At 40.7% G+C, this 26,779-nt stretch overlaps 1 protein-coding gene across 13 annotated transcripts in view; it reads left to right on the top strand.

Annotated features, from left to right (window-relative positions):
• Positions 1–26,779, top strand: part of LOC101165348 (adhesion G protein-coupled receptor L3) — a 315,502-nt gene that overhangs the window by 87,830 nt on the left and 200,893 nt on the right. For all 13 annotated transcript variants that reach the window (XM_023948941.1, XM_023948944.1, XM_023948940.1 and 10 more), the window contains one exon: positions 4,080–4,309. In XM_023948941.1, coding sequence (XP_023804709.1) covers positions 4,255–4,309 — 55 coding nt within the window. In that variant the 5' untranslated portion in view covers positions 4,080–4,254. The remainder of the gene's footprint in view (positions 1–4,079; positions 4,310–26,779) is intronic.

Here is a 26,779-nt window from a genome sequence, read left to right as displayed (position 1 = left end):
GCAAGTGAGGCTTGGATGGCCACCTTAAGGGATGCCCTAAAAAATGGACCGTACGATTATTGTGCGTGTTGGTAGTCTATTGTAAAGTATTTGCAAAGACGTGGGGGATGCTGTCATGAGGTGCCTTAGTAAAGTGCGTGTACTAGCTCCTTACTGAGCACGTCCAAATGCCTTGGGTGCGGGGTGTGCAGGTGATGATGGCGTGCCCGTAGGACACCTGTAGAAAGTTTACACAAACTACGCTGTTGAAGTCAGCGTCCTATTAGCTGTCGACCCATTTGACCCATCCCCTCAGGGAGCGGTGAGCTGCAGACACAGGCGTCCTCCAGATACTTGGGAACCCCAATCCAACCCCTCAATGCTGAGTGTCACTGGTATGAGTCTTTGGAATGACTCACAACCTTCCAGTCTCAGGGCGGACACTCTACCACAAGACCACTGAGCTGGTTCACCCGTAAGGGCAGTTGTGACTAAGGGTGTATTCAGACTGGAAAGGTTTGTTAGTCCAGATGAGTCCGCTCAGTTTGGTCCGGACCGAGTTCTGAACCTTGTGTTATGCACAGAATAGTGGAACTCTTGTACTTTAAACTCCTTGTCAGGATAGTTCACTTTATATTTCGCTGACCAATTTTGAACGTCTATATCAACGTCAGGTACAACACTTTTTACTTTGGTACATATTTTTATGACAGAGGTGGTTGGAAAAACAGTGTGAGCAGCAATTTGTATCACGTTAAAAGCTGTTTTATTGAGCCTCCATTCATCCGAATATATTTCAATGAGCTGCTGGGTCTCATTGTCATGGTTGCTACGTTCCTATTCTGTTCACGTCTCATAATGGCCCGGTTACGGTGGCCGTTTTAGTCCAGTTGTTCTGCTCTGAGTGTATTCAGACTGGAGCAAACTGGAGCTCAGTCTGATAAGAAACGAACCGAGACCACCGTGAAAGATGAGTCAGAGAGCACAAACTCTGGTTCACTTAAAGCTAACCAGATCTGAATACACCCTTAACCCTTGTGCTATCCTAGGCACTTTAACACTGGGAGTGGGGTCATCTAGACCCACTAGACAGTGCTCTGAACCTTTTTTCTTCAATGATTTGTGATCTTCACCGGTGTCCATGGATTACATAAAATCCTCTCCACCTTTGTCATGGTAGGGAGAACACGTCAATGTAAGGGTGGGGTCATTTTGACCCCACAAGATAGCACAAGGGTTAAGGCTTAAAGAAGTAGCAGAGCTCCGCGATGTACACGTGTTAACACACAGTCTGCCTGTTTCTCCATAGAATTGGCTTTCATCGTTTCTCCCACAGAAAAAGTCTTCCTGCTTTTCATTTGCAGTCCTCCCACCCCTTTAAAAAAAAAACAAGTCCAACGCTTCACATCCAATTTGCCGCTTAGACCGCACGTTTAGAAGTGATTATTCTCAGAATAAAACGTACACCGTCAAGGGAGCCACGTCTCCATTTGTTGTTGAGTTTATTCTCTTCCAGCTGTCAAAGCTCAACATTAAAAAAAGTTTCATACAGAAAAACAGGTTTGATCACGTACTCTGGTACTATTTTAACTTCTGCCAACAAACATGAGATCGCCGTGCAGAAGATTTGCATCTGGACATCTGCCAAGACAGAGCTGATGAGCACACCAAACCCTCCTGATGTTACACGGCGCTCTGCTTACGCGTATTTAGATGATTTTAATCTTGGATTTTTGAGTTAGGGTTAAGAGCCTGTGATAGGGACGGGCCAATTTTCCAATGGAAAAGCTGATAGAGACATGACTTGAGGTTTGGTGGGGTGTTTTTTTTTTTTAGCTTCCCGAGCGGCGTGTCCTCTGATGTCATGCAGGTGTTTTGACCCTTTGTGACTAAATCGTCTGCAGCACCACACAGAGATGATCTCCCTGCAATAGTAAGTGGGGTATGGGTGTCCTAATTGCTGCAATAATGGTCCTGATGCTTCTGCACAGACAGAGCGATATGCAAACTCTCTGACTGGTATCACTTTACGGAGATTATGTGCGTGCAGCAGATCATGTCTGATAGAGGATAATAGAAGGGTTTGGATGGGCGGAGCACTAAATCTGACTTAACCTTAATAACATGATACAGGTTTACATGGATTATCTGCTGAATCTCATCCGAAAGTAGAATACTAAACCAACAAGAACAGCAGGTTTTTTTTGTTTTTTTCAGTATTTTACCCCACTTTGGTACATTTCTTTAACTAAATTTGTTCTTGTTTTATTAATTGCAGATGCCAGACGGATGGATAACTAGACAGACAACAAACCTGCGTCAACAATTGAAAACGAAGAGCATTTTTTTAAAAATACAAAAGAGGTCTGCGGAATTGGAAAACACTGCTCCAGCTTCAAATCCTAACGCTTCGATCATTTTTTAGCCACAAAGTGGTCGTATCAACAACCACTTTCAATGAAAGGTCTATGTAGATGTGCTGATATGTACTTTTCGTGCTTCTGCGTTCAAAAGTCTTGTGTTTGCGCCTTACTACACAAGTTTTAGAGAATGTTTTTGGGCTCTATGTACAAAACGCGCAGCCATTGAAAGTTACACTAGGATGAACTTTGACCAATCAGGAAGTTGGATTTGGTAGTGACGTCCTTTTCAATACACAGAAAACTCAACTTTTTAAAAATTGATCATGGAGGAGCAATTAAGATGGATTTATTGCAACAATATGATAATAATGCATATTAATCAGCAACAGACTGTCTAATGTTACAAAGACGGTGCTAATAAAGTTGCTTAAATGGTGGATTCACGATTATCGTTATATTTAGAAAATTCTAGTTTTGGTGACTTTTTTGAATTTATCGTCGCAGCCTTAAAGTTGGACGAGACTGAAGTTGCCGTCCGATTTTTGTAACTTCCACTTTGACAGTTATGAAGGAAATTCAATATCATATTCTACATGAAAGCTAGTGTATGAATAAAGTTAAGTAACGCCAACTTCTGTAACTTCCGTACAGGCCGGTCCATGAAAATATTGTCCGGTGTTTGGTTGTTTTATTGCTTCAAAAAACAAGTGCATGTAAGACAAAAAGCAAGTTTCTCTGTTAAAATTCATTTTCCTTTAGAGTTTTAAACACCAAAAAAATAATAAATATCTAGATTGAATCCATTATAAGAATTGGACTGTATCGTATCGCCACAAAGTTCGTTGCATCTTTTATGTATCGATTTGTGGATCACAAATACAGATACAGCGTATTGACTCATGTGATAGGGAAATATGCACATCACCAATTGGTACACAAGGGCAGATTTCAAATTTAGCTAAATATTTCTGTGAATTTGTCTTACAAATGCCCAAATGTTCTCTTGCACTAGCAAAACGTACCTCTATTGTGTTAGAAATGCCCAAGGAATGTAAGTCCATACCCATCCTCCCGCTTGTCTATACTTAGTTAAAGATTTCAGCAACAGATCCTGCAGAAACTGGAAATGGGAACCAAAATGTATGGCTGCAAACACTCAAACTGTGCAGTTGTGGCACTCACACAGGACAAAGAAAACATGTTTCTTAGCGAGTTACCAGGGGGCCTCGCAAGAATGCTCCAAAGGATGAGGAGCACACTTGTGCACGCACGTAGAAAAGCATGGCGCGCACGTCCGTGCCCATACTCCGAAGCCCCAAGCAGTGCCTGCTTCATCACTCCCTCATTGTTTCTCTGTGGGAGTGATTTGTCGGTAAGGTGGGGGAGTTAACACTCAGATAAGCAAACAACAACAGATTACCCAAAAATACATTTTGTGGTTCACAGCATCTCCGCGTTTGGTTGATCACACCCGGGCTGAGCGTGGCTGACTGGAGATTGAGCAACTTGCAACCACACCACTTGGTGACAACTTGAAACCCACAATGCCATAAGGACGGTGCATGCGGATGATAAAGCCACAGCGCATCCATCTGCTGTTTTTCTTTACTAAAAACACAAGACTCCTATTGTTCCCTTGGATAAAAAGAAATGAATTGCCGCATTTCCCGGAGCTCCTGAAGCACGTTCGTTTCTGCTCAGTTAACGCATTTCGCTTCTCTCTTTGTTCTTTGGCAGATTTTGGAAAGCATCTGCAATCGGCGTGACAATAATTGAGGTCTTGTGGGAGCGGTGGCGCATTGGAGGAAACAGTGCCACATAGGAAGCACCCAACGTGGGTATTTACCACGGCAAAGACTTACTACTGAGCTCTACTGGGCCCTTCAGCAGTGGGCGGTGAGAAAAGGAGGCCATGTGGACCGTACGCCTGCTCGTCCTCGCCAGCCTCTTTGCACCGGCCGCACTGGGTAAGTTTGGCCTAATAAAGTATCAACTGATTGATTCAAAGAACCAGCTCCGATGAAAAGTGTGTTTTTAACAAGTACTTGTACCATTTTTCTGATAATGGAGGACATATATCAGTAGAATTTCGCTAGATTCATGTACGTCTATGTTTTCCATGTCTGAGTTGACATCTGGCTCAAAACTGTACAGTTGGATGGCTCCAATATTGCTGCCACTTTTGTTGCTCTGGTAATCTTAGCTTGGGGTTGTGAGGGGCTAAAGACTAGCAGAATAGAGTGTAAACAGAGAGCTCTCAGTAACAGGGAGGGAAGAGGGGCGTGGTTGCTCCGCCCTAATGGTCCTACATACAACTCAGAGGTACTTTTCTAATAAACTACTGTCGCTCTGCAGAAACTTCAGTTTTTTCTGCACTAAAGGGAAGGCAGTCAATAAATAGTTTATTTTGAAACTTACGTCATATATAGGAACTAAAAGCTACATTAAGGAAGACACAAGAGCCAGATATAAGTCTGTCAATAGTTATCAATTGCGTTAAAAGTAACTCGTTACCATCACGCTACACGTTGGCTACGTTAGAAAAGTTAGCGTATTCACAAAACCCATAACTCGCAACCTTGTTTGCAACACTTACAAAAACAAGCATTACTGTGTCACTACACCAACTCCCAACCTTGTTGGATACACAAAGAAAAAAAAAAACAGTCCAACTACGCTATTGGTTAGCCCTGTTAGAAGCATTAGCACTCTTAGCGTATTCACAATACTTTTAATGCCCTGTTTGCAATAAGTAAAAAAAAACTGATTGATTCCGCTAATACGAACTGTACTGTGACTTCGCTAACTCCCAACCTTAATAGTAACAATTAAAAAAAAAAAAAAACACAGTCTAACACCGCTACATGTTAGCCATGTTAGAAGCATTAACTGGGTTAGCGCTAGCTTGGTTAGCCTAGTTAGCATTGCCTGTAACTACCAACCTTGTTTGCAACAAGTAAAAAACAGAGTTATACTCTTAAAACAAATGTTACCTTAACAATGCTAATTACCAATCTCTAAAAACAGTCTGACAACATTACATGTTAGCTGCGTTAGCATAATAACGGTTATACCCGACCATGTTTGCAGCGGCACCACCAGAATTAATCCATATCTAAGGCACACTGAAATCTTTGAAAACAAATTATGTGTGTCTCATAGTATGGGAATATTGTGTGTTCTATAAAACAACTGTTTTTTTTTTCCAGTTGTTGCTTAAAACGGCAAAATCACAATTGAAAGACTACTAGGAACACTGAAAATAGATCAAAGATGATTGGAGTGGGACCTTAACCTCACAAAAACATTGTTGGCAAAAAGAAAACAAAAATCCTCCTCTTTTGCTATAGTTTTAGTTTGAAGCCATACCCAATTTATTTGTTTTTGTGTTTTAAATGCCAGATTCTGACATTGTCTTTGACATTTGGTTTTTATTTTTATCTCACTAATTAGCAGGGTCACAAACTTTTTATAACACTTTTTAAAAATGTTTTCAAGTAAATTTCTGGGTTTTTCTTTGTGCGCTTCTTGGCTACATCCATTGCCGTCTTAACATTATTGCTAGGCGGTGTCAACGTTTTTATCTGTTTTGCTTTTATAAGTGAAAAAGGAAAAAAAAAGAATTTTTTTTGGTTAAAATTATGAAAACAGAGTACAAAAAGTCTTGTTTTTTCCTGCTACTTTCTCAGAAAAAACCTTAATTTGAGGTTTTTTTGTTGCTTTGATGATTTGTTCCTTTGTTTTCTTCAGGGAGAAGTAAATTAAGTCATTTAAATTCAGATTAAAACAGGTCAATGGTGTTGGTCTGAGGGTTTTCGCATTTGGGTGAAATTTCGATGTGGGACTGGAGCAATGGCCCGGATAAAGGCTAATTTGATATGGCTTAAATCATTATTGGGAGATTTGGGGCTAATTGAATTGTTTTTTTTGCTACCATATCCTTGGAAGGTGGCAGCGCCTAAACCATCCAGCTCTGATTACAATGTGCTTCTCGGACATCACTGGTTTTAATTTAATGGCCAAAGGACAGGGATGAGGAGACTTTGTCAGACGTCTTCAGAAATCACTGCTGAGTGTAAATAGAGACCATCAGAGGAAGCATGTGGGGCTTAAATAGTCCTGTGCTTGGGACACCCTTAAACCCGTTAACCTCTTAGCTATTTTTCTCGTTTTACTCTGGGACGTTCTGTAACGGCTTAACATTGGTTCGGTTCCTGTCATGCCACAACATGTGCTCCTAAAGTTAAATCAGAATAGAGCCGTCAGCTGCTTTCAGTCAGACCTCTGAAGGGGGCAAAACTGTAGCTTTTTTGTGTGAGGAATACAGCATAGAGAGGGGGTAAAAAAGTTACTTTCAACTTTTTTAATTTTTAGAAGGAAATGTTAGCTTAAATGAAACCCAAATGGAGGCAAATCCAGGCAAATCTAATCAAATGCAGTGGCTGATACCAGGTCTTGTTATGGACATTGATCTTCTTGACCCTCCTGACCTTTTTTGATTAACGCTGAAGGTCCTGTCGACATATCCGACGATCACCTGGCATTTTCACTCCTTTATATTTAGCGCCACATCAGATAATAATCAAACACCATAGAGCTTCTTGACTAATTGGATGAAGCCAGCATCCACTGAAAGGAAACCTTGACTAAAAGTCGGACATTCTTTTTAGAACAAATACATTTTGCAGGATCATCATCAAGAGCCTTTTTGCATGGTTTCGTGCACCCATCCGTCTAATAATTTATCGCCACTTTCAAGTTTTTCATTGATTTCTCTTTTCTAGTGGTGGCATTTCTGTACATCTTTGATGTTAGTCCTCAGTAGGGTTACGAGATTTGGAGAAGATAATGGTGGAGAGGGGAGAATCCAATGATCTAAAAAGTTGTATCTGCCAATATCTCGAGAAACCACAGCCGTCAGATCGGCCCCTTCTGCTCCGCCGATTAACCGTCACGAGAAATGTTAACATCAAACGGACAAGCTGTTGAATCATTAGTCGAAATGGAAGAAATGCCCCTAAGGAAAGCACATCTTTAAGGACTAGATTAAGTGGTTGACGCATTGTAAATAATTTGGCATTTAAGCTATTTAACACTCAGCCCAACGCAGTCGTTTTCGGCAGACAAGGCCAGATGTTGCCAGGGAAGTGTTTCTGCAGCTGGGGGAAAGCTTAAGTCGAGACGTTCACCACATTGTCATTGTGTGTGCGATTCACTCAGAGTGTTGGGAATGTGCACTCGGGAGGATGCTGACCTACTTTGGGGGACTGTAGTCCCCTTTTGTCTGTGCACGATCAGACACGCGCTACATAACACCCGTTCCGTCACATGCCAGTTTCTCATTTAGCAACACATCGCGACATGCACGTAGAAAATTGGACACAGATGTGCGTGACGTTGCAGCTTCCAAGTTTTTTATTTTTTTGCATTTTCAATAGAAACATGAGGACTTGTGGCTCATGGGGGTCTTTTTTGGGGGGGTTGTCTTGTGGTATTGTTGAATTTAATGCGGCGCAGCAAATCCTTACGAGATTAATGAAAAGCCTTCGTCTGCAATGTCACCACGGAGTCAATAAATAAGCAAAACGCACTGTTGTTGTTTTCCAAAGCAGATAGCAACAGTGCAGAAGCAACGGCCCGAACCCTGAGTGTACCGCATGAATCAGGCGCTTCTGTGCATGTAAACCGCTGCAGGAAGGACTTTATATTCATCCCACTTAATACCACCCCACGGAGTCTGCGATGTTTCGCCGCTGTAACAGATGATAGCTACAGAAACTGTCTTAAGACATGAAAGCGTGACGTCTGACGCGCATTTGGCACGGCCGGATACAAAAGGCACACATCCTGCCCTCGGAAGTAGATATCAAACCGCTGAGAAGGGCCCGGAGAGCGGTTGGTAATGAGCGACGGCTTCGACACAGATGCAGATGTGAGCCTGACACATCTGTTTCGGTGAGCGCTAGCGTCAGTACTTCTTTACATTTAACAGAGCTGTGTCAGGTGAGTGGCAAGCCTTGACAAGAGAGCTCGGGGGAGGAGAGATGAGGGGTAGAGGGGGGTAAAAAAAATGTTGCTGACTTTACACGGAGCTGAATGCGAGCCAACGCGCGCCGTACAAGCACCTCAGCCTGAAGCATCAGCACAAACACGTAAAGGTTAGCCGTACGCGACCAAAACAAGTTTGCCCGACTTGAACGTCAGTCTCACCGTTCCCAGCCGATCCAATTAATTAATCTCCCGGTGCCAGGGCACCAACTTTTTTTTTTTTTTTTACGCCAAGGCAGCCTCGGAACTGCTTAATTTGCTTAATTAATTGAACAAATGATTTATTTGAGCTCATATTTCAGCGCGGCGGCTGAGTGTTCTATGTAGAGCCTGCTGAGGCGTGTACTGTTTTGTCGTGACGGCGAGACACCTCTCCAAGCATTGTAAACATGTGGGCTTAGGAGTGGGTGGGTGTCAATCATTCCCTTGCTGCTGCAAGTGAATGGTACTTTCGCTTTTTGTACGAGCAGATCCTACACTCTGCAGCTGGGGATTACAAATACATGAAAAAGAAGACATTAGATTGGGGGGAAAAAGAACTTGTGTTCAACTCTGACTGGGTTAATTAAAGTGAAATGAGTCCATCATTATAGTTCGATGGGTTTTCCTCTTTGGTGAAATGGCTGATTATATACAGCAGCACTTTTGAATAGCATCGGTTTTGAGTTGGTTCACATTTTGCCTGCGATTGGAAACGACATAAATATCTGTACTCAGTTTTTAAAACAAAATAAACTACTATAAAGTACATTCACTTTTACCAACCATCTTAAACAATACTAAATTGACTAAAATAGTTTTGGCTGAGCATGTTTTATGTAAGGGTTAATGGCCGACGAACTATGCATTGTCACTTTTTAACACACACCGTGGAAGCCTGAACCGCGATGAGCGTTAAAAAGTGATAATGCACACTTCAAAGGCCACTAACCCCCTCATACTATGGTCACTTACAAAAGAAATAAATATCACCCAGTTTTTAGTCCTTAATTCTGTTTTTTTTTCTCGATTTGGATGTTTTTTTCACAAAAGGCGGACTATTTGTTACGTGGTGCGGTGCCGTGTCATGTTACCATGACAAGGTGCCGCACCACAGCTGCAGTCAAGATTTGGCGATATAAAGCAATATATATTTGCTGATCGCCCCGATGGGTTAGATAAAGCATCAGATCAGAGAGAAAGTTCATCCTGTCCAGATGATGGAGCTAAAGGTTGTTTTAAAGTAGCCGGCGCAGTGATACAAAACATTTAAGCTAGGTGACCGGATCTTCTTTTTGGGGCGTGCGGTTATCACTTTTTAATGCACACCCATCAGCCAATCAGAATCGATTATTCACCCGGACCATGGTACAAGCTACGTTCACACCGGGCATGTGTCGCGGGTTCCAGAAGGCGCAAGGTGTTTACACTGAAGTGTTGCTTCCTGATACTACCGTGTGTACCCACAGTTGGAAAGAGGCTTGGTGCAAATCTTGGTCCAGACTTCGTCTTCCAAAGCTCCATTCCAACACATAAAAGACTTGGCACCAAAAGTCTAGCCAGGCACAAACAGCAATTATTTGTTTCTTCTCCATTATCAATTTTCACACAGCATCTCCGTGAATTTAAAAAGGACGCCATCCATACGCCCCTACCAGATCCAAGACCTTGCTTTGTCAAAGTTAGACTTGGTTTAACATTCATCCACTGTTAACTTTCTGTACGTAGAGCCTAAAAACAGTTGTACACTTTTCCTGTGAAGTGGCTGCTTGAATGTGCGTTGGTGAGAGCGGAGTGAACATTGCATTCGGGAAAAAAATTCTTCAGTCTTGTGTTGATAAATCTTTAAAATGTGTTGACGAATTTGCAGAAATACCTATTACTTACATCATTGTCTATCATTGTTAAGCTCCGTCCACACTGAATGTGATTTGGCTCCAGTTTTACTGTTAAGTGCTCCCTATGGTTAAAAAAAATATACATGACTTCTGATTGGAGAGAAGCAAAAGAATTTCCCAACAGCGTTTTTTTTTTAAATCTCTGGAGCCCAGAAAGAAGATTTCTTTCCAAAAAGTATCAGCAGATTCAATCCAATAATTATAATTTATTAAGACTGAAGCGTAGGGAATTTCGGTTAACTGTGTTGTTCCTAGGCTTTCACATTCTGTTTGCTAAAAGAAGCGTTTTGATGATTCACCCCTTAAAGGAAATTCATCAGGGAATTCAAGGATCTGCCCCCTTTTTTGGCGTGCAGGTGCAGCCTTTTGATTTATTTATTTTTTTCATCTTCCTCATATTCATTCCAAAGGTAGCTTCAAGAGTTGCCATTAGGACTCCTTTTCACTTATATTGTGAATGCTAATCACCTATTTACATATTTATTTTGCACTTATAGAAGACTGTGAAGACACAACATGCCAGGCTAAAAGGCAAAAATGAAAAACGGCATTTTCTTGATCTTCCCTTTTCAGCTCCACTCTCCTTCGTTATATATTTTCGTTGGCATTTGGCACGGAGCTCAAAAATCCCCTCCTGGTTTTATGGCTCTGTGTAATGAGTAAAAAATCGATACCTGCTTGATATGGGAAATAAAACAATGGCCTTTGCTGCTCGTGGCATCCATAGCGACTGGCCGACAACGCCAAATTGCTGTCAGAGCTTGCAACCCGAGAGGAATGAGTGACAGGATATTAAGAATGGTGAGGTGGGGTTAAATACCCCTGTGTGTTTTATAGCCCCCCACCCCGCCGCCGCCACCTGTGTATATCTCACAAATAAATGGATTAAGCCCAGCGTGGACTCAAAGGCATAATTTGGTAAGCGCTGAATGATGCCATTTAAAGTGGGACCTGGAGACGGCCGAATGGTGTTTAATGAGGACAGATATCGACGGCAAGGTCAAGTGGCAGTGGATGTTAGTTTGCATTGGCCCGCGTAACGCACGTTTATTTGTGCCGTCTGGAGGGATCGGAGAGAGGAAAACACAGAGCGGAACCCCGCAGACCGGCTCATGGTGGGCGTACGATACCACACGGTTTCCCACGCTGCACGGCAGCAGGGGTCAGGCAGCAATTTCGGGTGTGGGTGGAAAGCGAGGAGCCGGGAAGGGCAAAGCAAGAAAGCATGCAGAGACACAACGCCGCTACATCTGCTTGCCGAAATTGTGAAATTAATTACTTAGTTCCCCACGGATGCAATTGAGCAAGATCCAACCAAGTGTGTTGCTGGATGGGGCGCAGTTGCGCCGCGGTGCTTGCTTAGTCGGAGCATTGGATGCTATGTTACCGTCTCTGCAAATTAGCGTTCTTGCTGTTTATCCTTGCACTGTTTGAACCACCACTTGATTTGAGTGAAGCGCTGTGTCTTAGCCACCCACATAACACATTTTTAATGCACTTGTGCTCCATTTAATTATGCCTTAAGGCTAAACGGCATACACCTATTATTCATACTAAAAATTCTCCTATGCTTCTACTAAAAGTTGTTATTTGGATACATGTAGTTGGGGGATTTTGAGGATGTAACGAAAGAAGATGTACTTTGCTCCATTTTTGACGTCAGAGAAAACATTGAGCTCACACAGAAAACAGATGTGTCCTCTTAAGTCATGGGAAAAGCATCAAATCTCCCTAAATTGCCTTTTCAAACCCATTAACTAAATGAATAATTCACTGTAAAATCTGAGATATGACCCACTCTGTGAAAAAATGGCTGCAACTTGATAAATAATTCCTGCATAGCATTTTTTTTCTTTTTTATTGAGGGTGAAACATGCTCAGCATAGCGTGGCCAGCCCTCATCCTGAAACCAAGTGATGACTGGTGCTTTTTCTAATAGGTCGGGAGGGACTGTCCTATCCGTTTAAGAGTCTTTTTATCAAGCAAGCTCACTCCGTCTTAAGTTAAAGACGCACTACAGGAATTTTTTATCGTGTTTTGCCAGCTTTCAGCCAGTAAGGCAAAGTATGCTCTAGCTAGGGGGGAAAAGAAAATCATTTTATGTCATCATATACATACTGGACGGACCGAAATGAACTACAACTGCTGTCCATTAAGCAGACTGTTTAGGCCAGGGGTCGCCAACCTTTACCACTGAAATGAAGGCACAGGGAGCCGCAACACTAGGGGTGTTAGCAAAAATTATTTCGCCGATGTATCACGATAGTTCATTTGGAAATATGATTGGAGATTGTATTGATTCAAAATGCTGTCAGGATATTTATCTAATTATTTATTTTAATTATTTGTGACCGTGATGTTTCCTTTCGTCTTTTGTCCATTTTCCAGAACCTTGAATAGACTTTTCTGTCTTTGTTGAGGGGTTAAGCCCCTCCCAGGGGGGCCCCTAGGCACCATGACAATCTTAGAACATGCTAGTTATTTTACTAAACCAAAGAGAGCTGCAGCACAAGGATGAAAGAGCCGCAGGTTGCCAGCCGCTGGTTTAGGTGTAAGGACACCAAAAAATACAATTTAAAGTTTCATTCATTTCATTTACTTGGTTTATTATGGCTTGACAATCACATGGGATCTCTCATCAAGCCCAGTACAGCGTCCAATCTATATTTTTCAATCTTCCATTCTTTATACATGTACATCACTATCAAATATCTGATCATCATTGGATTTTTCAAATTATTGGATTTTTTTGAGTGACATAATAATCCGGTGTCAATAGAGAGAAATTGGATCAACCCATATAGACTTTACATGAAAAAGCCGACACATGTATATATAAATATATATATTATCTGCTTTTATTTGACATATTTCATAGTTTTACGTTCTCATACGTGTAATCAAACGCAGAAGACAAAATGGAGTAATGTTGTGTTCCTGGGGAAAAGTACAAATGTAATACAGCACTGTGTTGCGTATTTGGCTGATAGTTAAAGTAACAGGTAGTTCGAAAGAGACATTATTACGGACATACTTGGTTGTTGAAATACACTAATCATAACCTTGTTGAACCAGTATGTTTTTTTGTTTTGTCTAGTCTTTACCAAGCCTCCAAAAGGCTGTACAGGTTGTGTAGTGTCAACCCAGTTTTGTCTGAGAACGAGGAGGCTCTCCGTAAAGTTTAGAGGCATGAATTGTGCTTTAATTCAGTTCCAATTGCACTGTTTTTGAAATCTTTAAATGTTTACTTGAGTTTATGCAGTGAGTTGCTTAAACAGCCACACAACTAATACTAATTAGGAGCCTTCCCCTTTCATTAGTGCAGACATGATTTAGATTTCAGAAGTAATAGCTGCCTGTCACCAAAGCTAGATTACAGTCATATAAACACACAAAATAATTATATACATACACACATACATACACACACATGTATGTATACACACACACAAACATATATATATATATGTGTGTGTGTATAGATATATATACACACATATACATATACATATATATATATATATATATATATATATATATATATATATATATATATATATATATATATATATATATATATATATATATATATATATATATACACACATATACATATACATATATATATATATATATAAACATGGGGACATAACACTGGGAACAAGAAAAGAAAACAAAAGAAGGGCCTTGATTAGTTCAACAACGGACATGCCGTAGCAATACCACCTTCATTTGACCAACAAAAGGAAATAACTGTGGAGCAGAAAATGATTAGCCTAGGTCCTTTCTGATTCCTTTTGCTCCTCGTACAGTAGCCTGTTATCAGGCTGAACACTCAATGCACTTGTACACAAACAAAGATCTGATACAATTTTGCCTTGAACTAGAAATTCATCACTGATGCAACGGGCCAATTAGGGGCAAGGTGTTTTGGGACTGTTTTTCTATCATTGAACAAACGGAGCATGCACAGTAATGGGCGATTCGGCCTCGGAGAGTCAATAGTAGGAATTGTAAAATCCGCATCTGAATCAAATCAGAGGGGCAGATATAAAAATGAAAACACTGACATATATTAGTTTATATGCACCTTTAGAAAAAGAAATAAAGAAGATCCAGGAAGGGAGAGGCGACTGTGGTTGGGGTGATACTAGAGATGGCCTTCAACGTGGCCCAGTGCCCTACTAGAGGAATTCAATACAGCCATTGAGGAAAAAATAGAATGCGGCTATTGTTTAGGATCTAGCCTCCTTTGGGAAGCTGGTCCATTTCCTTATTAATTGTGCTCTCATTAAAATAAAAGGAAGAAGAGGGAGGAACCGATAGCTGGGGAGTAATGGTAGATGCTCAGCATGGCCTCCCGGTTTGGAAGGATGCCTAGGTCAAGTCCAGTTCTACTTTTTTCTGCCGAATGGAAAACACTGTGGAGTTTATCTATATTTTATAGTACACACTCAACACTCCTCTCTCTCCTACACATAAACACAAATCAGACTTTTCGACTTTACCTTCCCCTTTGTTAGTAACAGGAAAGACTACATTTCAGTCAATACCCCGACCAAACGTCTACCCTGATATGTTACCCAATATTTGGTCGTCCCATTTTATGCCTTTATCAGCTAACAGGCATTATAAAGCTAAAGTAATTTCTGGGTTTAGGGAGAAGGAGTCCTGGCAAGATTCCATATTGAGTCATTGAGTCAAACAGTCAGCACCTCCTAATGCTTCTCAGTAAAACACAAGTACTTTAGCAGAAAACTGACACAGAGTCTGTATTTCGTTCCATTTACTGCTATAATGATGATCATGGCTGAATCTGTGGGAAACACCACTCAAATACTTCTACATGACATGCTGTTCTTACAATATTTCACAAAAAACCCTGAAATGGTAAAAAAATTACACATATGGAAACTTGGCTGAGGTTCTACGCCGGACACCTCTCCTGATGCAACTGGACTGTAATCGAACTTGGTCACAAACGTGCCACTCGCTGACTTGTAATCCCCATTTCTGAACAACCTGGACACCATACCATTAAGCATCCATCCTAAAGGATCAATTATCATTAGGTTGTCATTTATTTTAATAATTTGTTTCATATAGTGAACCTAAACAACCAGGAATTCTAGATTGACTTTAGATGTATTCATAATCGATTTGTTGAGGATAACAATAATCTCAGATTTGCTTTGAACCAAGATGAATGAAAGTATTAATACAGTATATCTGCAAATTATCTCTTATTAACGCCAGTCTCCAATAGTTGCCTGGCTCCTTTAATATCCGCCCATCTCCCCCAGGTCGTAGGGACGGGTGTGTGTGGTATTTGTATTGTGAGCCAGTGTTGCAATAGCCAAGAAACATTTATTGGATTTAGCGTTGAAACTTTGTTCGGTGGCATACGCCAAAGAACATTCTGGTGAGGAATCTGCACAACATTTTGGGGTGGATCCTAAACGTATCAGCGGGAGTGATACTGATATTGGTGCAAAGAAATCAAGTGATGAGTTAGAAGAACTGGTTTGAACATGGATTATTGAGCAAAGATGGAAAGGTGCACGTCTCCAGGAATATTTTTATTTTGCATAAAAGTGAAAATGGTTTTTGAAATGGAGATTGATGATTCTTCAAAGAGTAAAAAAAACAAACATTCACAGCTAGTGTATCAGAACGAAAGACAATGTTCTCATCCTTTCAATGGTGTTTTCTGCATTTCTTGACCAAATTTCACCCCAAAAGGAACCCATTAGTCATCAGCGTTCTCTGGATGAAACGCCTTCCTGTGAGATTCCGTGTGTGGCTGCCTGCTTATGGTGGCCATCTGCCAAATTTTTTTGAATAAAATCCCAGGATACTAAAGGCAGATATACGGTCCCAAAGATATGTGTGGCATGATACCTGTACAATACATGTAAACCACAAAACTAAGATTGTCATGACATTCATTTATCTTCTAAATCCGTTTTTGTCCCTTTCGGGGTGACAGGGTCCCGACCCCTCGTGGGCGAAGGCAGGGTACACCCTGAACAGGTCACCAGTCTTCACAGGGCATCATCATGACGTGATAATGATAAAAACGTCCTATCCAAACTTGCTAAACCCGTTAACAGCAGACCTTTAGCTCTGGTGTTAATGATCTTTGAACTACCGTAACTCTTCAACCATTTTCAGGCTATTAACATATGAAACCGCTTAGATACAACATTTTACAACCCTGACGTTTTTACATTTTTGCTTTTGTCCACAGCAGAATCCGCTGGAATTACGGCAATTGCGCAAACAGTGGAAGAGCTACAGTAGTTCAAAGAGGATGTGTTATTTTGTGTCACTCGAATTGAAGGGCCCTTTTCATGACATTGGGTTGCTGGAGCCTATCCCAACTACTGTCAGACGAAGGTGGTGTTCACCCCAGACCAGGGGTGGGCACACTACAGCCCGGATCCGGCACACCTCCATGTTTGGTCCGGCCCACTGAACAATATCAGAGACCCATGTTTTTTTTTGTCTGGCCACATGATCAAGACGTGACATTTTATTCCCCCCTTCTGCAGAGAAACACTGTCCATACGCAGGATTGCAGCCTTAGCTAAGTTTCCCCCTCTGTCCCATGCTCACCATTGCCGCCTACCAAGAGACTGTAGATAAAATAAATAAGTAAACCATTAACATGACATAAAATTAACATAGATTAAGTTTAAAAAAGTTTAGAATGCATAGTTCCCCATGATATAATCAACCTACTCAATTTCATTGGGCTGTCTGTTATTAAAAAAGTTTTTCATTGCTTTGCCAACTCTTCCCGTTTCTGCCAGATGACCACACAATATCAAAGCCGAAGCTATGGAAACATGTTAAGGACATATAGTTCTAGTTGGAGAATATTATTTCTATTTTTGCATGCAGAACCATAAGAAAATACAAACCTATAATAAGTCAAACAGACCTGTCGCCCACAGCATGCCCAGAGAAAAATATGCATCAACAGTTTTTGCACTATGGGCTCACAGAGCAGCCTACGATGTTTAATGTTACAGGTTTGGCCGATTTTCGCCCGCAGACAGCCAGTATCCACCTTTGAGGACAGCTGTGGCTACGGCATTACCTATATTAGTATGTAAAGCAGGAATTAATTCCCTTAGACTCCGTCAGACTCGCCGGTCGCGGGTTAAACGTGTTATCTCCTTATTAGATATGGACATATCTTTAATGGGAATGTGAAATACCACAGTGAGGATGTCGTTTTCTTTGGGGAACATAAAGGGCAGGAGCCATAACTTTTTTATGGACATATACCGGTGACAGAGTGCCTACAAAAGACCAACTGTGTCAAACGAACGAGAGAAGAAGAAAAAGAAAAAAAAAAACCCCGCAGGTGCACATTCCCCCAGTGGTACATTCCCTTTTGCCTCCCGCTCCCCACACACACACACATTTCCATGATCGCTGCCCCTCATTCGGTTGTGGGAAGAGGTGGGGTCGGGGTTAAAGGGAGATCCTCTTTCACTGGGGAGAATAGAGTTCTCTCTGTGCCACGAGATGGACCGGGAAGAGGCTTGAAACCAGAGACGCCGAGTGAGCGATGTCCCTCTACAGCCGGCAACGCCGTCGCACAATATGGCGTGCCGGTTTTTTTATGGCCCCGCTGCAGATGTTCCTCAGCTGCCTGTCTGCTCTGTGCATACAATGGAGGCTATTTTGCATGGGCGACTGTCCCGGGGACCACCCCAAAACACGGAGATTATGATTTAAATCCCTGGCTCCCTTGTGACACATTTCTCCTAAATGAGCCACATGGGAGTGGAAGTACCTTTTTAATCTTTTGCAAGTTACCACACGTCCTCCTCATTTATTTATTTATTCCGCCCTGCAGCAATCTTAGGCTGCAAGGACCAGATTTGTTTTCCTTTACAATCCACCTTTAAGCAACAATTTTGCCCCCGCCACATACTTAAAAACTCGCCAAAGTATGTGACTCACCTACGGAAGTACCAGGTGAAAAGGAACTTTTGATATAGTGAACGAACACCACTCAAAAGACCAAGCAAAGCAAAAAAAAAGAAAAAAATGATGACATCACAGCTAGAGAGATGCATATTCACCATTAATTATTTCTGCACAGTCAACCCCTGTCTGTTACCTGTCATCTGGAACGTAGAAGCAAAGATCAAAGGAGATCAAAGACGTAGCATATATTAAAACAAGCTAACACTAGCAGCAGTTGCGTCGCCGTTTTATGGAATCACATTTTTTTGTCTGCCCCCATATTGTTTTTGTATTTTATGAGATATGGTTGCTCATTTCTGTCATTCATAATCTTTCATTTGTGCCTTTAGTATTACATGCTGGCGCTAACCGTTTAGCTCTGAAACAATACAGCACAAAAAGAAACTCATTCCTTCATAGTCGTTGGAAAAGCTTGTGCAGCATCACGCAGAGAAGCGCCAAGAAAGGACAAACATAAGATTAAAATCGCTGCAGGGAGGAGGCGGATCCTCGCAAACGGGGGGAGGGGTCGATGTAGAAAAACTGTCACTCTGGACATCCATCACATCTTTAAGGTGTGTGCACCAGATTGCAACATCTCTTCTCCCCAATCCCGTATCCCAAGGGAGATGGAGCCGGTGGATAATGCATCGCAGTTGCAACGAGCGCACGCACTTGTAAAAAATTACCAAATCACACGGGAGGTAACACAAGAAGACGGTTGCTTTTAAGTACGGCTTTTAATTTGCTGATGCCATCCGCTACACCAAATTGCATCACAGAATAAAAGCCAACACCCCCCCCCCCTGCCGCCGCCATAGCCAACCACCAATTACTTTATTTTTTCTACCTTTAAACTGCAACATGCATGCAAATATTTCAGGGCTTTTATAGCGCAGTGAGTGCAGGAAACCATCAACTGTCTCTGAGGGAATTAAGACTACACTGTATTGTAATAAAAAGCTCATTTTAAAAAAGGGTGACTTCTATTCTGACACTATTAATAGGTCAAAATAAAGTGATGTCTTTGTTAAAAAAAAAACTGTTACAGATGCATGCATTATGCATGAAATTCTATTTTAATATTGCCATTTTAATCTTTTTTTTGTACCTCATTATGTAAGTAAACACTACAGAAGCACTTTAATTAGTATTAATTCATGCTGTTTTGCCCTCAGATATTTCACTGCTACAAAAAATCCACTTGCGGCAATATGAGCAAGGGGGGTGGGGGGGGGTGGGGTTCATGTTCTTTTCACAGCAGAGACGTTTCAGAGTCTGAGAGGGAGTTTTTTTCTTCACGATAGAATGCAAACGAGATTTGCATTTGTTGTTCTTTCCTTAGATTTGTCTTCAAAAGGGATAGAAAATTGAAGAATAAAGAAATAGATAAATAAATAAAGCAGCTACCCGCAACCGCAAAATTCCCAGTAAAAAAAAGTCACCTTATAAATCGACAAGCCCGTGTGCTTTTGTTTTAAAATAGTTTTTGCTATTTTTCCACATTTCCAGCTGTCAAAGGAGCGAAGAAGACTTGTTTTCTTATTAGTGCAAAAAAGGAAAAAAAAGTGCAAATTAAAGGCCAGTTTGCACAATTCCGGATCATTTTACTGCCATTTCCTGACCAGCAACCACCTTGATCAGGAGACGCACAAATTAGCCTTCACTAAGAAGGGGGGAGTTAATACGGCTTTTGTTGTGACAGCTGGCGTGGCACTAACCTGATGGCCGCTGTGTTAGTGTTGGAGTTCGGCCCCATTTGCTCTCAGTATTGCGCTATTAATACAGCTATAATAAGTCAAGCCCCTGGGATCCATTCACACACTGATATTGCCTGGTTTCCATTTCGTTACAAGAGGACACATTTTCTAAGTATTCTGTCATTGGCCTGTGCTATATTTTATGAGAAAGGACTTTCAACGAGGAGGCTGGTTGCCGTGGTGACGGACAAAGTGCACTGATGTATTTAAATGAGTGGTGCTTATTAAAGTTATTGTAGAGATATACAGGGTGAGTATGCTCACGAGTGGCACAGGTTTTGGCACTTTGCCATAATGAAGGTCTAAAGATAACAAAGGAGGTCCCCCCCTCATAATTAGACATTTAATATAAATGTATAAATTCATTTATTGCCTTGGCTACTAGTTATAAAATGCACAATGTCAAATTTACTAAATGATTATATTAAAATATATTAAGGAGATTTAATTAAATTTGTTGTTTTTTTAACACCAAATTGAATTTAAGAAAAAAATCTACCTAATTTCGATCATGAAATAAACTAAAACAATTTTTTGGTTAACTCTACACAGTTAGCCTTTTATTAATGTAATCGATGGGTGTTTCCACAAATTATTCTTGTGAACTTTTTATTTTTTTCACAACCTTTTAACAACAGAGCTTGAGTTATTTGAAATTTAAACATAACTTATATAATTGGCTAGTAATTGTTTTTTCTCAAATTATTTATGCAAACTTTCACGAAAAGTTTGACATTTTTTTAATATTTTTCTCAACCTTTTTAACATTGGAGCTCCAGCTCAGAAATTTTTTGGACTACCTTAACGTTTACGAAATCAACGTAATTCCAACGGCTTTTGAAGCAGTGGGAAAAAAAGCAGCTTTGCCCTGATATGCAACACTTTAATAATGTGCTATATATTCTTACAATTTTATGGTAGCTCAGCACATTTTTAAAAATTTAATTTAATGTATTTAAGAGACCCACTCTGAGGAATTTAGTGTTTCTGGTTTTTGTCAACATGTTCTTGTGGGATTTTTCCAATGATGGAAAACATTTATATAAAGAAAATTTGGCATAAAAATGCATTCTTGAATATTTTCTAAAAAAAAAATACAGTTTGAAAAAGTAGCTTATTTATGATCTAAAAAAAAAAAACGGCTGGGTGGGCCAACTCTGAGCTCTCAGCAAATAGAAGGGAAGTGGGGGCGGAATTGCTCCGTACCATCGGCCACAACTCGTGTTATGAACTCCTGGGTATTTAAATGCGATGAACATTTAAAGGTACGTCAGCAAACAGAATGATGGGTAAAGTTAGAAATCAATGTTTTTTTTTATTTGAGAATATGAATATTTGATGTTGTATCAGGAATTTTTATGTCTTTTTCTTCTTTTTTGTCAGTTCTACAAGGGGTTTTTACACCTACACCACACAGATTGCTTGAGTTTGTTATTGAACTTGTTGGAACTCCTGCCTTTAGTCTGCTGCTAGGCAATTCCATTAGATAATCTGTGGTAAAAAAATAAAAATAAATAACAGAAGGGAAAAAACCTGTTTGTCTCACATAAGAATAAAATTAGCCTGTTGTTTCTTCCTTTTGACCTCAATTACTATCAGGTCATGTGGTACTGAAGGGGCCTGTTGAGTCATGTCTGCAGCGGGAGCAGCTTTTGTGTGTGCATTTGTGTGACAGGGATTGTGTTCATTCGAGCCTAGGAGGCTGTGTACAGTAGGTGGGGGCCAAGGTGCATTAGTCTTGGCTGAGATCTTCCCCCTGAGTGATGCCGGCAAAATGTGGGTGGGTTTGCTGGAGGGGGGGGGGGGGGGGGTGTAGAGGCGATGAAAGTGGAGGAAGTAGCAAAACGGTGTCAGACGTGATGAGAGCTGAACAAAGCCCCAGCTCGCTGTCAGGAGCCGGCGGCGCGGCAGCTGCCTGCTGCACCGACTCACCTCTAGCTAGCACCATGTAACAAAGCAGCCCTCCAAATGTGACGCTTCTGTTTGGCTTGGGGGCGCGCAAAAGTGGTAGACATCCAACTTAAGTCCACAGTTAAAGACAGAGTTCATTTATTTCTATGCATTTTACTCACGGCGTACTTTTAATTCACACTGGGTGTTTTTTTGTTGTTCTTTCCGGTACCACAAGACCTTGATGAGAGTCTCGTTTCCCGTCCACTCTTTATTTTCTTGCCTCGCTGACTCAGTTCATAAATTAAAGCAATGAATAATTAAATAGAAGTACCTGCTGGATGGAAAGACTCTTCACCTCTGTTGCAAAGTACGTGAATCAAGGCTTTATGGAGTGGTGGCTTGCATTTGTTGAATCTGTGTGTGGCTGGAAGGACACTTTGCGAAGGCATTTATTTTAACTAATAGTGAGCAACATCTTTACCTTTTACACTTACGAACTTTGTTGTGTCGATTTGTGGCTACAGGAGAAAATGAAAGCGCAGTAGTGTGCGTGAAAGGAGTGCTATATGTGGAAATTCATCAGAAATATGCTGTGGAAAAATCTTGATTTTGGGGGGAGGAAAAAAAGGATACCAACCGGGAGGAATCTGTCCGCGTAAGGAGAGGTACTTTATTACTACCACTCTACATCCGAGTCCTTCGGTGCTAATTTGTTAACGCTGACAAGCTCATTTCCTTGCAGGCATCATGGGCAGTTTGACTGACACTTTGCACATTGCTGCCATGCAAAAGAATAAAAAAAAAAAAAACACCATTAGTCTTTCCCCTCAGCTTGAGCTTGCAAATGCGTGCTGTGCTACCAATTAATACCTTCAAAGGCGCGGGTTGGTTTGCGAAACAAATGGCTGGCTCATTGGGGGCGTTGGACGCACGTCCGGATCCCGTCACACTGACTGATGCGAACTGTGCTCCCGACATCGTTGGTCAAACTCTCAGAAGTTGTGAGCTTGTTCAGTAATCCTTTTGGGAAAAAGACTTTTTCGACTAATTTGTGAAGTCTCACTTTTTATTTGATTTTTTTACCGTTTCTTTTGACAACTTTTACGCACATGACTTTATAAGACAGATTCTTTATCATTTTGTTCTAAAAAAATAAAGCCTTCACTGTGTGTGTGTTTGAATGTATGTATATGCTGTCTGGACAGCAAATAGAAAATGTATCAATATCATAAAATCAGCCAGTGTGATACAGGTATATCACAAAATGTTGTAAACTGCGATAAATGGTTACTTGAAATGTTTACAAACATACTAAAACAATCTCATGGCAGCTTGAAGTATTTAGCAAATGAAATACATACCCTTGCCCATGTGATCGACAGAATGTACCCCCTTATGATGTTGGCCAATCGAACAAAGCTCTTTTATGTTAGTGTGTAGTCGGTCATTTAGAATGACTTTAATTCACATGAATGGGGATTATACCCTCTCAATTTATCCGGGCTTGGGACCGAAACAGAAGCAGAGAAGGGAATAGGGAGCAGCCCGGATTCGAACCCTGGTTTCACGGACGGAAGGCGCCGCAAACCAGCATATGATACTCCATATGTATAAAATATATATATACTGTGTATATATATATATATATATATATATAAATATACTGTATATATATATAAATATACTGTATATATATATATACTGTGTGTGTATATATATATATATATATATATATATATATATATATATATATATATATATATATATATTGTCGAATCAGCTGCCCCGCCATCTCCAACCCCCTTTCTTTCATCAATCTTACATTAATTCAATGAAGTCAGAGTCCATTTGATATATATATATACACAGTATATATATACACAGTATATATATAACTACTATATATATATATATATATATATATATATATATATATATATATATATATATATATATATATGTATGTATATATAAACAAACATTTTGATCCGGGTTGCTGGCTACGAAGCTGCCGGTGGAGATGGAGGTATATACAGTATATGCACACACTTCTTTTGTAAGAGACACAATCCTCGATCTATTATGGGAAAGGTATTTTTTCTGCCAAGAGTCCACTTCCTTGCCGCACAGTAGTCTTCCTCATGCCCGCCCCCCTAGTTTGTCATTTGTTGCAAACTAAGAACTTGGTGTGACAGCCTCCCATAGGCCTAATCAAATCACCGGGTCCAGATTTGTGCACTAATTAATCACCAGCCCTGGGGGCCGGACCCATCCGGCTTTTCTCGGAGGAAAACGAGACATTTGATCTGTCGAATCAGCTGCCCCGCCATCTCCAACCCCCTTTCTTCCATCAATCTTACATTAATTCAATGAAGTCAGAGTCCATTTGAATGCAGACCTCGCTGATGCGCATTAAATCATCTTATCCAGAAAGTGGCACCCCTTCTTTTTTATTTTTAGAGTAAAATCACTAACTTTTTTCCTTGTTTATGGACAAACTGGATCAAAAAGTTTGGGATTCTCGTGATTGTGGTGTAGTAATCTGCTTTGAGACTTTACACACTCCAGCCTGATACGGATCTTAGAGCACGTGCCTCCTATTAGAAGCTGCCACATGCCCCCTGGAGCTATTTATCCTTGACATAGCGGCTTATGCGCCGGGGTCCATGTAACCATGTGTGGTGGCCGACCTTAACTCCTTCTCCCTGCCATTTTCTTTCCTACCAGATGAAAGAAAAAAAGGTCCCTGTTTTGCTGCGAGTGATGGCTTTTAAATGTCACACTCCTTTTTGTCCACGCCTCAATGGCCTGTGGTTCCAAGGAAGGTAGTGCGTTCTGTGCTCCGTGTCGCCGACCCAAGAATAAGCTTTTTAGCAGCTAAATTTCTTTTCCCTTCGTATTCACTGCAGCCATTAGAAAACGTACTCTCCGAACACAGAAGAGCCGCTCCTTGGAGTGATTGTTAAAGCTCTGCGGGGGAGCGACATTTTCCAAATGACCATTTTTCTCTCTGACCTTTCTATTGCCCTTTTAGTGTGAGTAATTGCATTTTTTGAAATATTCATTTGTGAGTTAATTCATTCGCAGGTAACGGTGCAGAAGTAATAGAAGTTTGCAGTGTGGCCATTGCAGTTTGCTTAACCCGCAGTGCTTGCTTTCTTTGATATTCAACAGTGTCAAAAGATTTACCCGGGGAGAATCTGTAGCGCCGAAAAAGAGATATGAGCTGCATATGAAGATGCTTCCAAAGTCTGAGTTGCAGAAGCCAGAAAAAAAAAAAGGCGAAGCTTTTTGTGGAGCTAATTTTGATTTTCAATGGATGCAGGTAGACAGCGATACGGCTGAAGGAGGGCAGGAAGCTGGCTGTGGTACCTGAGGAATATGAGCCCTATCAATCACCGCCCCCTTGGCCACAAATGTAATTAAGCTTACAGTTGTTGACTAGCCGGGTAATTCAAGACTTTTACTCATTGGCATTAGGGGATTGCTGCTGCTCCTGTTGACGGTGTCACGTTCCCGGATGATTTTCCTAATGCTCGTTTTGGAGTTGCTGGCGTCAGCAGAGATTGGCTCTGTGTATTTTCCAGGATGGTTGTTTGACATCATGACATTTATTTTCAAACCGTTAATTAAAACATAGGTCTAGTATATTTTCAATTTAGCTTGTTGGTAGATGCTGTATCAATTTCCTGAAGTAAGATTTTTCAGGTGTTTTTGTCATTCAAAGAGTTGGTTGAAGTATTTAGTAGACACACCTGTATAATAGTGATAAGGGGCTTTTGGAGACAATTTTGACAAACTTTAAATAAGTTGAGTTTCCAAAATTATTCATAACTTTTAATGAAGGAGGAATTTATCAATTTATTTTCTCGTTCAGTTCAAAGACCTCCTCCAAAGAAAATTGTATTTTTTTTTCATGTTTTTACGAAGTTCTTCTTCCATTCTTTTAATAATAGAGTACATATATAAAGTAAATTAGGCTAAAAGTTCCATAAAAGTTGCATAGTATATAAATAGACACCCGCGAATATGCAGAATCCACGAATATGGAGAACCACCCCCCAACCCAGTGGACGAGGAATGTATGTCGCCGATCCTTACTCATTAACAACCCATCTGGGCTTGCAGATGAAAGATGTGGAGCCTTTTGTGAAGCTTTATTTCCAGGTTTATTATAAGTTTAAAACAAAGAGATTCTGAACCTTTGGCGACTCAAAATCAGATTATTGTCAGTGGAGCCGGTTTTCCGGGGTTCAGTGTCAGTAAAGCGGAGTTTCATATTTAAAATAAGGAGCTCAGAGACACGTTTGGGTGCAGCTTTTATTCTCCTTTTCATTCACAAACCCTGAAGTTCATCTGTCACCTTACGTCATGAACCTGTCATCAGATCCGAACACCAATGCGGAAGTAAACATATCACCAAACAACAAAGATGAATGAAAATATTCTACTATTTTATTTTTTATTAGCATTAGAACGTTGAAAATGCCAAACAAGTGATCCTCCTCCTCAGACGGAAGCATCACACAAACGTAGAGATCTTGTTTTTGGTGGAGGAAGAAAGGATTGAAGTGGAAAGCTGCAGGGACACCGATGGTTTCATCGGGCTGCAGGGATCCTGCAAACCAACCATCAATAAATAAAACTTTAATAAATTGTAAATCAAACAAATGAGCTTCCAGATATTTGGAACGTTCAAGCTCATTCAGCTCACCTGTTCAACTGAGTTTAGTCGGTCTGCTCTGTTGCTGCGCGGCGTTCATCTGCTGCTCTGCATGCTCACTTCCACTTAATATTTTTTCTCATAAACTTATGACTTAAAATCTTGTAAAATTACAAGTTTTTTCTCATAAATTTACGAGTTTTTATCTCC

This window comes from Oryzias latipes, chromosome 18 (assembly GCF_002234675.1).
Source record: "Oryzias latipes chromosome 18, ASM223467v1".
Classification (NCBI taxonomy): Eukaryota; Metazoa; Chordata; class Actinopteri; order Beloniformes; family Adrianichthyidae; genus Oryzias; species Oryzias latipes.
Note: the sequence above shows the minus strand (reverse complement) of the source record. Positions and strands in the feature narration are given on the sequence as shown.